We start from the raw sequence: 12,843 nt of genomic DNA on the forward strand, positions 1-12,843 counted from the left end.
TCAATTGACCAATAGAATAATAGGACCATGAAAACTAATGTAATCAATCAAAACAATTTTGATTGGGTCATAACATCATGTATTATTTTCTAGCATCGAGTTTTATTATCGCAAGAGAGCTATAATAAAATTATATAATAAAAAGAAAAAAAAGAACGAACTGCGAAGAAGCGCGCGTTTTTCTCGAATAAAACAAGAGACTTCCGGCGCGGGAAGGGCAACGGAAATGGACGGAAGTGCGACGGAAACGAGTGAATTCGCGACGCTCTGGTGACATTGCACGACGTTTGACATCGTCAACAAGTATATTGACTGGTGAAATCCTTTTTATCACCGAGCAATTTTCGCTGATTTGCGAGGTACACATACTACTTCTGCGACCAGTCCGGCCGGTCAGCTGGGCCAGACAGCGAAATTTCACATCTGATCCATATCGAGCGACGTTACGTCCGTGTGCGCATTACACGCCATAATGACGCACGCACAATCGTAACACAGCGCGATAAATTCGACGAATCGACAAATCTTCACCGGCAGATCATATCGCTCCGTTGTGTCGGGCTTTAGTCGCACGATCGCGTCGAAGCGGGAATATGAAAGTGAAATTGCGAAGGCGACGTGCAATTGACGTTACAATATGTCACAGGAATTATGCAGTGTAACTGCAAGTTATTTTCTTTTTTTTCTCTTTGCAGGTTGACTTAACTAAGATTTGCACAAAAGATGCCGCCGACGATGCCACCTGACTCCCATCAAATTTCACTGAAGATCATAGAGACTATCAAGCAACACCCAGTGTTGTATTGTACTGAAGTGAAGGGCTTGTCGATTAAACTGCAGGAGTTCAAGCAAAAAGTTTGGAAGCGTATCTCGGACGAACTTGGACTGGATCGTATGATTTTTTCTTTCTTTTTTTTTTTTATTAGTTATACATTGCTTTTAGATTATTAATGTTACTTATTACATGTTGTTTATTACAGCAATGTGGGTAAGATTGAAATGGAAAAATCTTAGAGACACTTATTGTCGTATCTTAAAATATAAGAATAAAACAGAAGAGGGTGTCAGAAGGAAAAAATGGATCTTTGAGGATCACTTGAGCTTTTTAAAATTTCCGTAAGAATTTTTTTTATAATAAGAGATATAGCTTAGTTACGTTCTCTTAATCAAGATATTTTGGTAGGTACGAGGCAGATTATAAACCACAATGTGTAGAACTGACTAAGGAATATATACAAGACATAAATTCTAGCGAAATAAGTTCCGAAGGTTTGCTGGAACAATTAGAAGACCGAAATGATGAAGACTATAGTGAATACTTGGAGATTATAAATGACACAACAGCTGATCCAGTTCTGGTGGAATCTGAAACAGTAGAAACATTGGACAACAATGATGTCCAATTAGACACTCAGAATGTAGTGGTTGAACAAGATGTAACACAGCAAGACATTGACAATTATGTCCAGCAGATACAGTCAAAGTATCGAAAGATACGTCCAAAACGAATGAAGATCGATCATCCTCCATCTATCTCAAATGCATCCAACTTCCCAACAAAAAACTCTTCTTTTAAAACTAGTAATGCAAATTCACTTGATACAGTGTTTAATCCTATTTTCATAACCAGCCCAATAACACCAAATACACATACTTCCCCTACAAAAGGATCGAACAATGCGAAAGATAATGATTCCAACTTCGAACAAGTTTACTTGGCACCCGAGAGTAAGAGTAGTATAGAACTATTTTTCGACAGCATGGCACAGACAGTGAAGAAGTTGCCGCCAAAGGCGCAGGCGGATATCAAGATGAACATCTGCAAGATTGTTACAGAGACGGAAGTGCAATATTCTGGCCAGAGCAAGCCACAAAGTACACAACAATTTATAGCACCACCTGGCATGATACCTAAGCTAGTATTAATACCTTGCAATATGATAGATAATCAAAATATTAAAGATTGAATTATTTTTGTTAATTGCAATGTGGGTAATGTTTTCAGATTTAATAAAAATTGACTGTTTTAGTTAATAAATTAGAAATATTAGTTTTATATGGATATAAATATTATGGATATAAATATTATGGATATAATATTAAATGTCAACTTTATAATTTAAAATAAAGAAAATTGTTTTCTTGCATGTATATTTATAATAAAAAATAATGTAATACTGATATAATTATTTAGATTATTTTTCCGAGAGACAAATATTCATAAAAAAATTTAAAAATTGTTATATAAAAAAATCAAATTATAAAAGCAAACATTACTATCTAAAAACTTAATTTAGAAAAAAATTGCATATATATATATATATATATATAAAATATACTTTACACGAATTATAGATAAATATTGGATCTGTTTATTGCTGAACTGATTGCACTTTTTTATTTTGTCTCGTTTTATTTTACTCTATCTAATATATAGAAAGAATTAAATAGTTACAAGAGAGAAAATATTTATTTAATAGAGTATTGACATACATATTTCAATAGGAAAACAGATTGTATAGGAGATTGTATTAAACCACTGGTTCATGTCCATACTACTTCTATAACTGTTTTATCATCGAAAGTGGATTTGTGCATGTAGTTCCAGACGGCTATAAAATGTATGTATGCGACGCTAGTGTACAACGTACAAAGAAAATGTTGAAATATGATACTGTCACATTGCATTATGACCTCTCTCAAGATTCTCCGTGCTGTTATATATAAAATATAAATAATAATTGACAGTAAATTCTTTGATTTATAATTGTTTGTAACAAAGAAGAATATGCTAGTAAAAATGTATATATTAGATTGTACACTACTTTTACTTTTGAGTTAAAGGCAATTAATTGAAAAAAAATAAAGGGTATATATCTATGTGTATTACATACATACGTACACACCGATTAGTGTTTGTCAGACATTTGGTACTAGTATGAAAAGAGGGACATCCAGAAAATAAATTTGCCGCTTTTTGTTTCTCGTATCCATGTATATTTATCCACTCGCGATTAAAAGGCATGAAACGGAAAAAGTTGTAATATGCTTTTCCAGAATTAAGTATATTTATCGTGTGTGTTATATTATCTCGTAATAAATAGGGGTCTCAAAATAGAGGAATAATGTCAAACGAAATATCAGCGAATATTCTGACGTTAAACTGTTGGTAAGCAAAAAATTTCCATTTTTATGTTTTATAAAAAAATACGTATCTCTAGCTGTAAATGATTTTTAATTATTCTTATTTGAATACTTCACAGGGGTATACCATATGTTTCAAGACATAGAGTCACACGTATATCCGCAATCGCCGATAAGTGTGCGAGCAGAGAATACGATATAATTTGTTTGCAGGAAGTTTGGTCTATCCATGATTTTAAAGCGATAAAAGCAAAAGTACAGGAAGTTCTTCCTTATTCACACTATTTTCATAGGTATATTATTGTACATTAGACATTTAGATAATTGCAATTGTTTGTTATACTTTTGTTTTTTTGAGCAGCGGTGTTGTTGGATCAGGAGTATGTATCTTTTCACGATATCCTATTTACGACGTTATGTTCCACAAATGGCCCTTAAATGGTTATGTTCACAAGATACATCATGGGGATTGGTTTGGCGGTAAAGGTGTTGGGCTATGTAAAATTAAGATTCTCAATATGAATATTAATGTTTACATCGCACACGTACGTTTTTCTAATGCACTTTTTCATTATTATTTTCCTAACATTTAATTATTCACAAATTTATGACTTATATAACAATAATATGTGATAAAGTAACTTGTGTCGTAACTGAAAGAGATAACTGTCAAAAATATTATTTATCGTTCATTTTTTGTAGTTACATGCAGAATATAACCGAGAGAATGATGAATACATGGCTCACAGAGTACTGCAGGCATTCGATACTGCGCAATTTATAAGAATGACCAGTGGTGGTGCAGATGCTGTGATATTAGCTGGCGATCTCAATACCGAACCTCAAGATTTAGCATATAGAATTATGCGTGGCGTTGGCGGTTTAATGGACGCGTGTCCGAGCAGCGCGAGTCATATAGGGACCAACGAATGTGCCAATAACAGTTACACATGCTCAAAACTCGCTCGAACAAGACCAGATGGGAAACGTATAGATTATATCTTATACTTGGGTTCGAAAACCGTTAAAGTAAATAATCTAACGGATATTTTATGAAAACATTGTTACATGATGTATGATATTTTGAATCACAATAACTTTACAGGTTGAAATTACAAATTTCCAACATCCTTTGCCAAATCGCGTACCGTATAAAAATTTTAGTTATTCAGATCATGAAGCTGTTATGGCTACCCTTAAATTCACAAATGGTGAGTTTAACAGTTAAAAGATATACATATTATTTTTCTCAATCTATTTTCCTAAGAAATATTTTAAATATATAATTTGTTTTATACATTCTTTTACAGATGAACATGGCATAAACAATTTTGATGCAACAGATTCTTTAAAAGAAGCAATTGGAATTTGCGAAACCGCATTGAAAAGCGTACAACGCCAACGTTTCTGGTATTTGTTATCAGGTTGCATACTGATCATTCCATTAATTTGGTCTATGGGATTAAATTGTATGAACACATCTGTAAGCATTGATGTTGGTTTGAATATATTACGTATATTTTTAACTGCAATATTATGTTACACTCTATTTATGAGTTCAATATGGAATAATGTAGAGAAAAATGCTTTAAAAGCAGGCTGTTTAGCTATAGAAATCTATATAAAACAATTGAGTACTGATCTACATTGAAGCATTGAACATCAAATTTATGTTATGTTTACAGATATTTTTAAAGGATTTGTGGTATACAGAATTAAAAATTGAAAAATTGTGCTCAAACAAAAATTAAACTAAACTAATTTAAACAAGTTTAATCTTTTAACACGCGACATTTTAAGAAATATATACACTTTTCAAGCTTAAAAAAAAGTAGTGTTTATTATATATACTTTTAATTTTCAAGCTTTAAAAAAATAGTGCTTATTTTAAGTTTGCATTTGTATCTTATACTTAACGTAATACAATTTTGTTAAATGAATAAAACTTGGATTTACAATAGATTTACTTGAATTAAAAGCAAGATGCAATTAAAAATATGCTTAGTAAAGCATACTTTTAATTTACTTTTTATTGGCTATAATACTGTAATTTTTTTGACATGTATGTAGAGATAGGTATTTATATAACACAGTATTATTGATTGACCAATTATATGAACTATGCATATCGCGAGAATTGACATTATAGTCAAATATATCTACTCATGCATATATGCTTCCATCATAATATAAAAAATAAAATTTAAGTTTTTGAATTTAGCTTTTGTTCATACACTACCGCATTTTGTTGAATACAAATCATATACTTTGCGTTTTTAATATAGATATTAAAATGTAACACCAAAGATAAGCATTTACTCCATATGTACTCTATATATACCTATTAGGTTAAAATAAATTTTCTATATTCTGTACTCAATACATTGCATTATATATTTTTTATTATATTATAATACAATAGTATAAAGGAATAGTTATTGCCTTTAAAATCTCCTACAAATTCGATGAAATTTCCATATACATATATAAGAATCTTTCAATATAAATGTGTATTGAAATACATCAGATATATTAATTCTATATATATGGTCCTGCACATATATATCACTTACAAGTGATTATATATACAATTTAGATACATAGAGTAAAATGGCTTTTCTAATAAATAACGCTTATACGCGCGCGAGTATATATATTTATATAATTGACTAAGCAGTGTTTATAGCCAACAAAATTGGCAACGCGAGTATTAACATCGCATTGATAGCTTTCAAAAGTTTGCTTCCTTCAGCAATACCCCAAGAGTAATATTTAAAACAATTCGTTTCGTAATGATGGAAAATCTTCAATACTTTGGTTTTCTCATAATATTTAGGGCAGCTGCTCAACGTAATTCTTGGGCACTAAACCCGTTTTGCCGTTCAATGTTCCTTCTAGCCAACCTGGCTCCAAAGAGGCCTTAACTATAATAACATATTTTGTTACGAATATTTTTCGTATAAAGAATAATATTTCGTATAATAATTAATCTTACCATTTGTGATAATTTGATTTGGTTCAAATGATAACTCGCCATCGTTCTCCGCCATACACGCGTATAGAGTTCGTACTCTCCTGTGAATTTGTTTAACAAACATTAAAATTAAAACAATCTTTGAATTTGAACTCTTACATATATAATACTTACCAAATTCCTGGTATTTGTCCGGGACTCGAACGTCCACTACTCGGTGAAGTATTAATCCTATAAAATATCATATAATAAAAGATAATATTCAGAGATGAAATATATGATGAAATACAATTTTCTGTCATTAATAAAAAAGATTCTTACGGACATATGGACGAGTTACTGCGCTGAGGATAAGCCGTAGGATAGTGCACGGATATCATAGTGCCACGTTTTTGTTTTACCGGTAACTCGCCTGTAAACGGATGTGGATCCGACGCGATCGATTCACTCGAACTACTTGTATTGCCACCACTCAGCACTGGAATTTTCATTCAAAAAATGATATACTACAGATCGTTACGAAATAACAGAAATATATATATAAAAAAAAAAAGAATGAATATAAACCTTTGTCAGCCGAATGGTACATAAGGTTCGCGTTGGTCAATTTCATCCGACCGCTACGACTGTCCAGATATGATGGTATACGATGACTTATACTGTCGATATCTTCATAATCCCCGTTATTTCGTTCATCAACAATGGGCGGTTTGTTAACGACAGGTAAAACCTGGCCGTCGTAGTAAGATCTTGTAACAAGCTATATATGTAGACATGAATGAAATATAGATTAATTCATATATATTAAATATGAAGAGCACACACAATAAATTAATCGAAACTCACGTGCGCATGTGACGACGTAGCAGGTGTAACAGCTACCCCAGTGTGCAATGGATATCTTAAAAACGCCGTTCCGTTACCCGAGGAAGTCGGGCCTTCCTCCACTTTAACGCATTGCGATTTACTCGGGATCACGGTGGCTTGCACTGCCGTTATACGCGATGAATCTTGAGGTGGCCCGGCTATTATTCTTTCACAATTTTCGATTAATATCTCCACAACGATATTGTAAAATTTAATATCCATTATAGAAGCCACCGTTTCTTCTTCCGGACGTAACAAAGTTGGACCGAAACATACCGCCAAGTTTCCCACAGTCATTAGATTTTTATCACTTTTCTTCGCCACACTGAAATTTCATTCGATCCAAGTATTGAGCAAAATATGATAAATGTGCAGTGTAACATATAAGAAGAGATGCTATTATTCTGGATAGATAGCAATTCAATCTTTGAAGGATAAATAGCGAATGTACACTTAGCATGTACACATACATATATATACAATAGAGCGTTATTTTCGATGTATCGACGAATAATAATCTCTTACGTGCAAAGATGAGTGATAAGAAGAATCAGCATATTGTAGTTGGTCTTAGGTAGTCGATAAACGAGGTTGTGTATATCATTTATCCGAGTTTCCTTCATCTCCTGTTCTGTTATATGCCACACAATAAAAATCAAGATGAAACTTTAGCTCTTTAACTCGATTTTACTTATGTACACGAGTGTTGAATATGAGATTCAAGCAGAGAGACTCAGCAAGGAGATAAAAAACAAATAGTGATCGTTCTACAGAGAGAAAGAAAAAGAGAGAGAGAAGCAAATTGTGTGCAAATGGCAAAAAATAAAACAAGTATGCTATCAAGAATACCTAATATACGCACTCGCAGCTGTAATGAAGCTGTTGTAATATCGGAAAGTCATTAACGGCTCGGACAACGTTCTCAGGTAAGTTTTGAGCGCACTGGTAATAGTTTTGCTCTCCCATTCGAAACGATCGTTTAAATTGACCTTATCTACTTTCCTCTTATCGAGTCCCATTATCAGGAGTTTATTTACTTTAGAGGCGACACCGACCACTCTATATAAACCTTGTTCTTCGAGTCCTGTCGAATTTATAATTATTAAATGATTAGGATATTCGATTAGATTGTATCAAAAATTCACAGTTATACCTACCTCTATCCTCGAGGGCTGCAATACATTTAGATACGAACGTAAAACCGTTTTCATCTAATATCGTATCTTCAGATTTTGCGGAAGAACCTATTCGTGGAAAAGTCTGAAAAATATTACGACGATTAAGAATAATTCCTTATTCATAAAAAATAGAAGATCTAACATTAATAATAAAAAACGAATAATAATCCGAATACTATTAAAATACTTACAGGCTCCTTTCCATCCATGGCATCCATCCACAATTTTCTATCCTCTTCGGAAAGTGCTTGAAATGTATATGTTACATTAGGTCTGAAACAACAATAGAAATAAATTTAAATACTTTTTAATTAGCTTTCACTTTTTAAAACAATTTTGTTAAAATGAAATGAAATTATTTGTACAATGTGAAATGAAATTCAATTTACCTATCAATGGCAGTGATATCGAAACAAAATCTTTTTTCAATAGTGTCTGACGTGCGTCGTATGCAAGACGCTAACGTAAAAGTTTCCTTGCTGCTCTATCGAGGAAATATTGAAAATTATTTCAAAGATAATTGCGATGTATATTAATATACATAATTAGCTTTCGATTTTTACTTACAAATTTACCCGTAAGTTGATTGTAAGGAATCATAGTAAACTCCTTCTTGTCTTTTTGATATGTGCAATATTGTTTTGTCCATGTTGTACCAAATGCTTCTGCAAATATCATGTACTTAGTAAGATATAGCAACATTCATAACTAAGAGAGATTAAAAGAAAAACATTAAAAAGAAGGATTTTTATATTAAAACTATCTAAACTCTAAACAATAAATTTCTATTTCAATTTAAATATGCCTTTTCACGTTACAATAAACTTACTTTTCTCCATTAGAAATAGATAGCCTTCGCGCGAGTGCAGTTTGTTGAGACCACTTTCTACTGCAGACTAAGAAAAAGAGACAATTGCGTGAATAAAATAAATATGTACATGTTTTGTTTTATTAAAAAAATCTATTATAAAAATAAAATAAATTTTTAAATGTTTATTTTTTTCCTCTTGTGCATTTTCTTTACCTATTAAAATAATACTTAGCAAACTACAATAAAACGACATATTTCTATGTATAGCTATGTTTCATTGTGCAATTAAAAATAAAAAAAAGCAAAATTTTTATAAAACATACCTTCTTCATGTCCTTCATTTTATTCATAAGTGATTCAGTTTTATCCCGGGTAGCAAGGAAATTCTCTCTAGTCTTGTGAAACACACGCACACACAAATAAAAAATCGCGATTAGTAAGCAATTTATTAATCATGCTGTTATCAAGTCTATTAAATTTTACATCACACATACGATAATTTACTCTCGAATATTATATCGTTCAATATTTGATAATTATAACTCATAAAGACTATTTATTTCTAAATATTTTATAAATTCTTCTTTAAAAAAAAACTACAAAATTCCTCTACGAAAATTGAGCTTATAATTTCCATTAGCTTGCTCATAAAGTGGACAGGTGAATATCTGTCCACTTATTTTTTCGAGCAACATATTCTTCAAAAGATAAATTATCGAATGTTTAATAGTTTATATATTTTGTTATAAATTTCAATGTAGAAAATAAAATGTGCATTATATACAAGTTAAACTTGTTTTATTATATTGTATATATGCGCACGATATTTGTAGAACTCTATATATTTTTACTCCTTGAAACAATTTTCTAACAAAACTAACTTTTAATAAATTAGGAAATCTATAAATTGTTAACTCATTTTTTGTGACGTGCAATATTTGCTACTTCACAAACTAGAAACAAAAAATCTCAGTGATATTAGAAATACTAGAGCAGACACATATCTAAGTGTTAGTGATATTTAAGTTCTCTTGCAGTACAAACAAACATAGCAATAGCACAAAATTAATTAAAAAATAATTTATATTATTATTGTGTCTCTTGCAACAGTATTAATTTGAAATCAATATACTAGCTAGATAAAAAATATTTTTTTCAACATTACTCGACATGTGTATTTAAACAGTTATGAATATATCATAAAAATTAATCACCAACCTTTTGAATTTTTAATTGTAGCTCTGTCATGTAAGGTTTAAAATCTTTTGCTACTTCGTGACCTTGATGGTAGAATGTCAGCCATCCAAACATAAATCCCAATAACTAGAACATTTTATGTTACATGTTACTATAACGTACTATTGATGATTTACGATCATTACAATTCAATACGCGCAGGATATATAATTAATCTAGATGTGCATAATAAAAAATAATTAAACTATTTGCTATATTACCGTTTCGACAAATTCAAATTTTTTCCGTTCTTGAACCTCTTGCAATAAGAATACATATTCTAAGCTAGCTTGAGAGAAGTGTCTTTCAGCCATCTCCAAAGTTGCATCAGCCTACGCACGCACATGCACATACAATATATTAACTATTTAATCATATACAATTCTAACTGTTCATAGATCATTAAATATACCTCTTGTAGCACATTATCCTGTTTTTTAGTGGATAAATTTAGATAACGTTCTTGACTTTGACAAAATTTAATCGTTTGCTTCTCAAATTTCTTTTTACCATCCTGCAAAATTGAAGTTATGACAGAAAATGATTAAAATTGACAATTGTTTTGTTAGCTGTACTTTTTAGATATATGTACAGGGTGTCCAAAAATAAGTATCTTAAATAGGAGAACTTCTTGAGAATGAAAAAAAGATTATATAAATGTAGATCTGGAAACAATTTAATTTATTTATAAATATTACATAAAAATTTTTTATAAATGTTTTTAAAAAAAAACTAGATTTTTCTACAGATTTTTAACTTATAATTTCCATTAGCTTGCTCATAAAGTGGATAGATGAATATCTGGCTACTTAATGTCAGAATAAATCATCTCTTTCTCAATAAACATTATCTCATACAGATTCAAATATGATTTATACATTTACTTTGTTGCATACTCTGATTCACTTCTACGTAATAAAGTGTCAAATTGAATCACATCAGAATATATATTGTCAATATTTACTACTAACATGGAGAGAAAATAACAATAGTCTTTGTATCACTAACGTCTCAAGAATTCTTGCAAAATTCTAATTCTTGCAAACAAAAACTGTACATAATTCAAAACATTTCTAGATTATTATCTATAATGTATAAACTTCTTTCATTCTCAAAATAAATAAATAAAAATTTAAATTTATTTCTAAGACCCGAAAAATTCTAACTTTCTAAGGCTAGTATGTATATATACATATATGTAATATACATGCAAAAAATATGTATTAAAAGTAGATGTACATAAAATACTATAATAAAATGTTATAAAATTATTGGTATATATATTAATAGCACTTTACCTTAACTCCCCCGATATGTTCTTTCCTAAAATTCTCCAAAGGCAGTATAATTTGATCATAGGCTCGTTCTAACTAAAAAAAAAATTCCTTTCAAGAAATGACAATATTATTGTTAAAAATATAAAATAGTGTACAAAAAATCTTATAAGTGCAATATTACATTTTATCATCAAATATCTATGTAGAATATACATACCATGCGATCTCTTTCATCTTCTATAGATGCAATAAGTTTACCAAATTCTTTTAGACTTTGAGATATATGAGTTTCATCTTCAGTTTGACTCTCCCCGATACATTCAAAACTGAAGTTTTGTAACGTTTTGGAAAATGCTCTCTGCGCTCTGGACAAATCTAAAAAGATATTATTATTCATTAATTTAACAAATTAACATATTGAAAAAACTAAATTATGCTACCAAGAAACTATCTTTTGCAATACATCAGTAAGTCTATAATGTAAAAAAAAAAATAAAATATAATACAAGAAAAATGTTATATATATATATATATATATATATATGTACAATAAAGATAAATATACATATACGTAACAGCTGTTACAAAATTCGTATCTTTTTACAGTTGGAGTAAAAAAAGAAAGAGAAAAGAAGTAGAACTTACTTTTAGCAGCTAGCAATAAATCTTTGACCTCTTTAACGAGTCGCTTAATCTGTTGACTGGTCTTTTCTAATTCACGCTCGTGATAGTGCAGATTCTCACGGAAGTACGGACTGTCGGTTAAACAATCCGTAAACTCTAATGGTTTAAGGCCAACACCCATTCTCGCTTATTTATGAAAATTCAAGAGTCATTCAGCGAGAAAGAGAGACAGGCCGGATTTACTCGCGAGTTCGTTGTCACCCACGATCACCCGCGATAAAGTGCACAATCATTATCATTACTGCAAGATTATTCGCGCAGATTCGCGCACAGATTCGCCATCATTGCGACGTGCAATGTGTCCAAACACCTCACACTTTAATCACGATTACATATATATGACATATATGTGAATTCACGGTTACGTTCGAAAATTCGTTCGGAGTAGCACTTGATAACGTGGAGTAACATTTGATCGACCAATCAGAACAGAAGGAGCAAGGATCTCTCTATCTTGATTGGTCGGTCAAACTCTACCCGAACAGTAGTAGGAGTACATTTTCGAACGCATCTCTTGGACTTTAGTATTTTTTTACGCCATAAAATAAAAGCTAAAGACACAATGAGTGAAGTCTAAAAATAATCGATCAATTATGATTTATCTATAAAATTATCGAATATTTATCTATGAGTTATCAAATGATGCGTTCTTTCGTCCAGCACTTCATTCGT

At 30.9% G+C, this 12,843-nt stretch overlaps 3 protein-coding genes across 5 annotated transcripts; 2 read left to right on the top strand and 1 right to left on the bottom strand.

Annotated features, from left to right (window-relative positions):
• Positions 1-97: 97 nt before the first annotated feature.
• LOC140664945 (uncharacterized) lies at positions 98-2,078 on the top strand. The gene is made up of 4 exons (XM_072890584.1): positions 98-359; positions 696-892; positions 981-1,116; positions 1,184-2,078. The coding sequence occupies exons 2-4, from the start codon at positions 724-726 to the stop codon at positions 1,965-1,967; spliced, it is 1,089 nt and encodes a 362-aa protein (XP_072746685.1). The 5' UTR covers positions 98-359; positions 696-723; the 3' UTR covers positions 1,968-2,078.
• A 623-nt stretch (positions 2,079-2,701) lies between these two features.
• On the top strand, positions 2,702-5,036 carry Nsmase (neutral sphingomyelinase). 2 transcript variants are annotated; one of them, XM_072889459.1, is made up of 7 exons: positions 2,703-3,169; positions 3,264-3,437; positions 3,506-3,689; positions 3,847-4,173; positions 4,250-4,355; positions 4,455-4,627; positions 4,830-5,036. In XM_072889459.1, exons 1-7 carry the CDS (start codon positions 3,126-3,128, stop codon positions 4,893-4,895), a joined length of 1,074 nt encoding a protein of 357 aa, XP_072745560.1. In that variant the 5' UTR covers positions 2,703-3,125; the 3' UTR covers positions 4,896-5,036. The 2 variants fall into 2 exon arrangements, with proteins under 2 accessions (XP_072745559.1, XP_072745560.1); XM_072889458.1 differs by having other exon boundaries at positions 2,702-3,169; positions 4,455-4,987.
• A 474-nt stretch (positions 5,037-5,510) lies between these two features.
• Graf (GTPase regulator associated with FAK) lies at positions 5,511-12,498 on the bottom strand. 2 transcript variants are annotated; one of them, XM_072889455.1, is made up of 20 exons: positions 12,133-12,498; positions 11,705-11,862; positions 11,509-11,580; positions 10,623-10,724; positions 10,432-10,542; positions 10,193-10,297; positions 9,298-9,369; positions 8,993-9,059; positions 8,731-8,828; positions 8,553-8,647; positions 8,355-8,436; positions 8,143-8,245; positions 7,848-8,069; positions 7,511-7,616; positions 6,965-7,310; positions 6,686-6,878; positions 6,440-6,596; positions 6,293-6,349; positions 6,140-6,219; positions 5,511-6,068 (listed from the first exon to the last, which is right to left on the bottom strand). In XM_072889455.1, the coding sequence occupies exons 1-20, from the start codon at positions 12,290-12,292 to the stop codon at positions 5,977-5,979; spliced, it is 2,478 nt and encodes an 825-aa protein (XP_072745556.1). In that variant the 5' UTR covers positions 12,293-12,498; the 3' UTR covers positions 5,511-5,976. The 2 variants fall into 2 exon arrangements, with proteins under 2 accessions (XP_072745556.1, XP_072745558.1); XM_072889457.1 differs by lacking the exon at positions 9,298-9,369.
• Positions 12,499-12,843: the final 345 nt, after the last annotated feature.

This window comes from Anoplolepis gracilipes, chromosome 4 (assembly GCF_047496725.1).
Source record: "Anoplolepis gracilipes chromosome 4, ASM4749672v1, whole genome shotgun sequence".
Classification (NCBI taxonomy): Eukaryota; Metazoa; Arthropoda; class Insecta; order Hymenoptera; family Formicidae; genus Anoplolepis; species Anoplolepis gracilipes.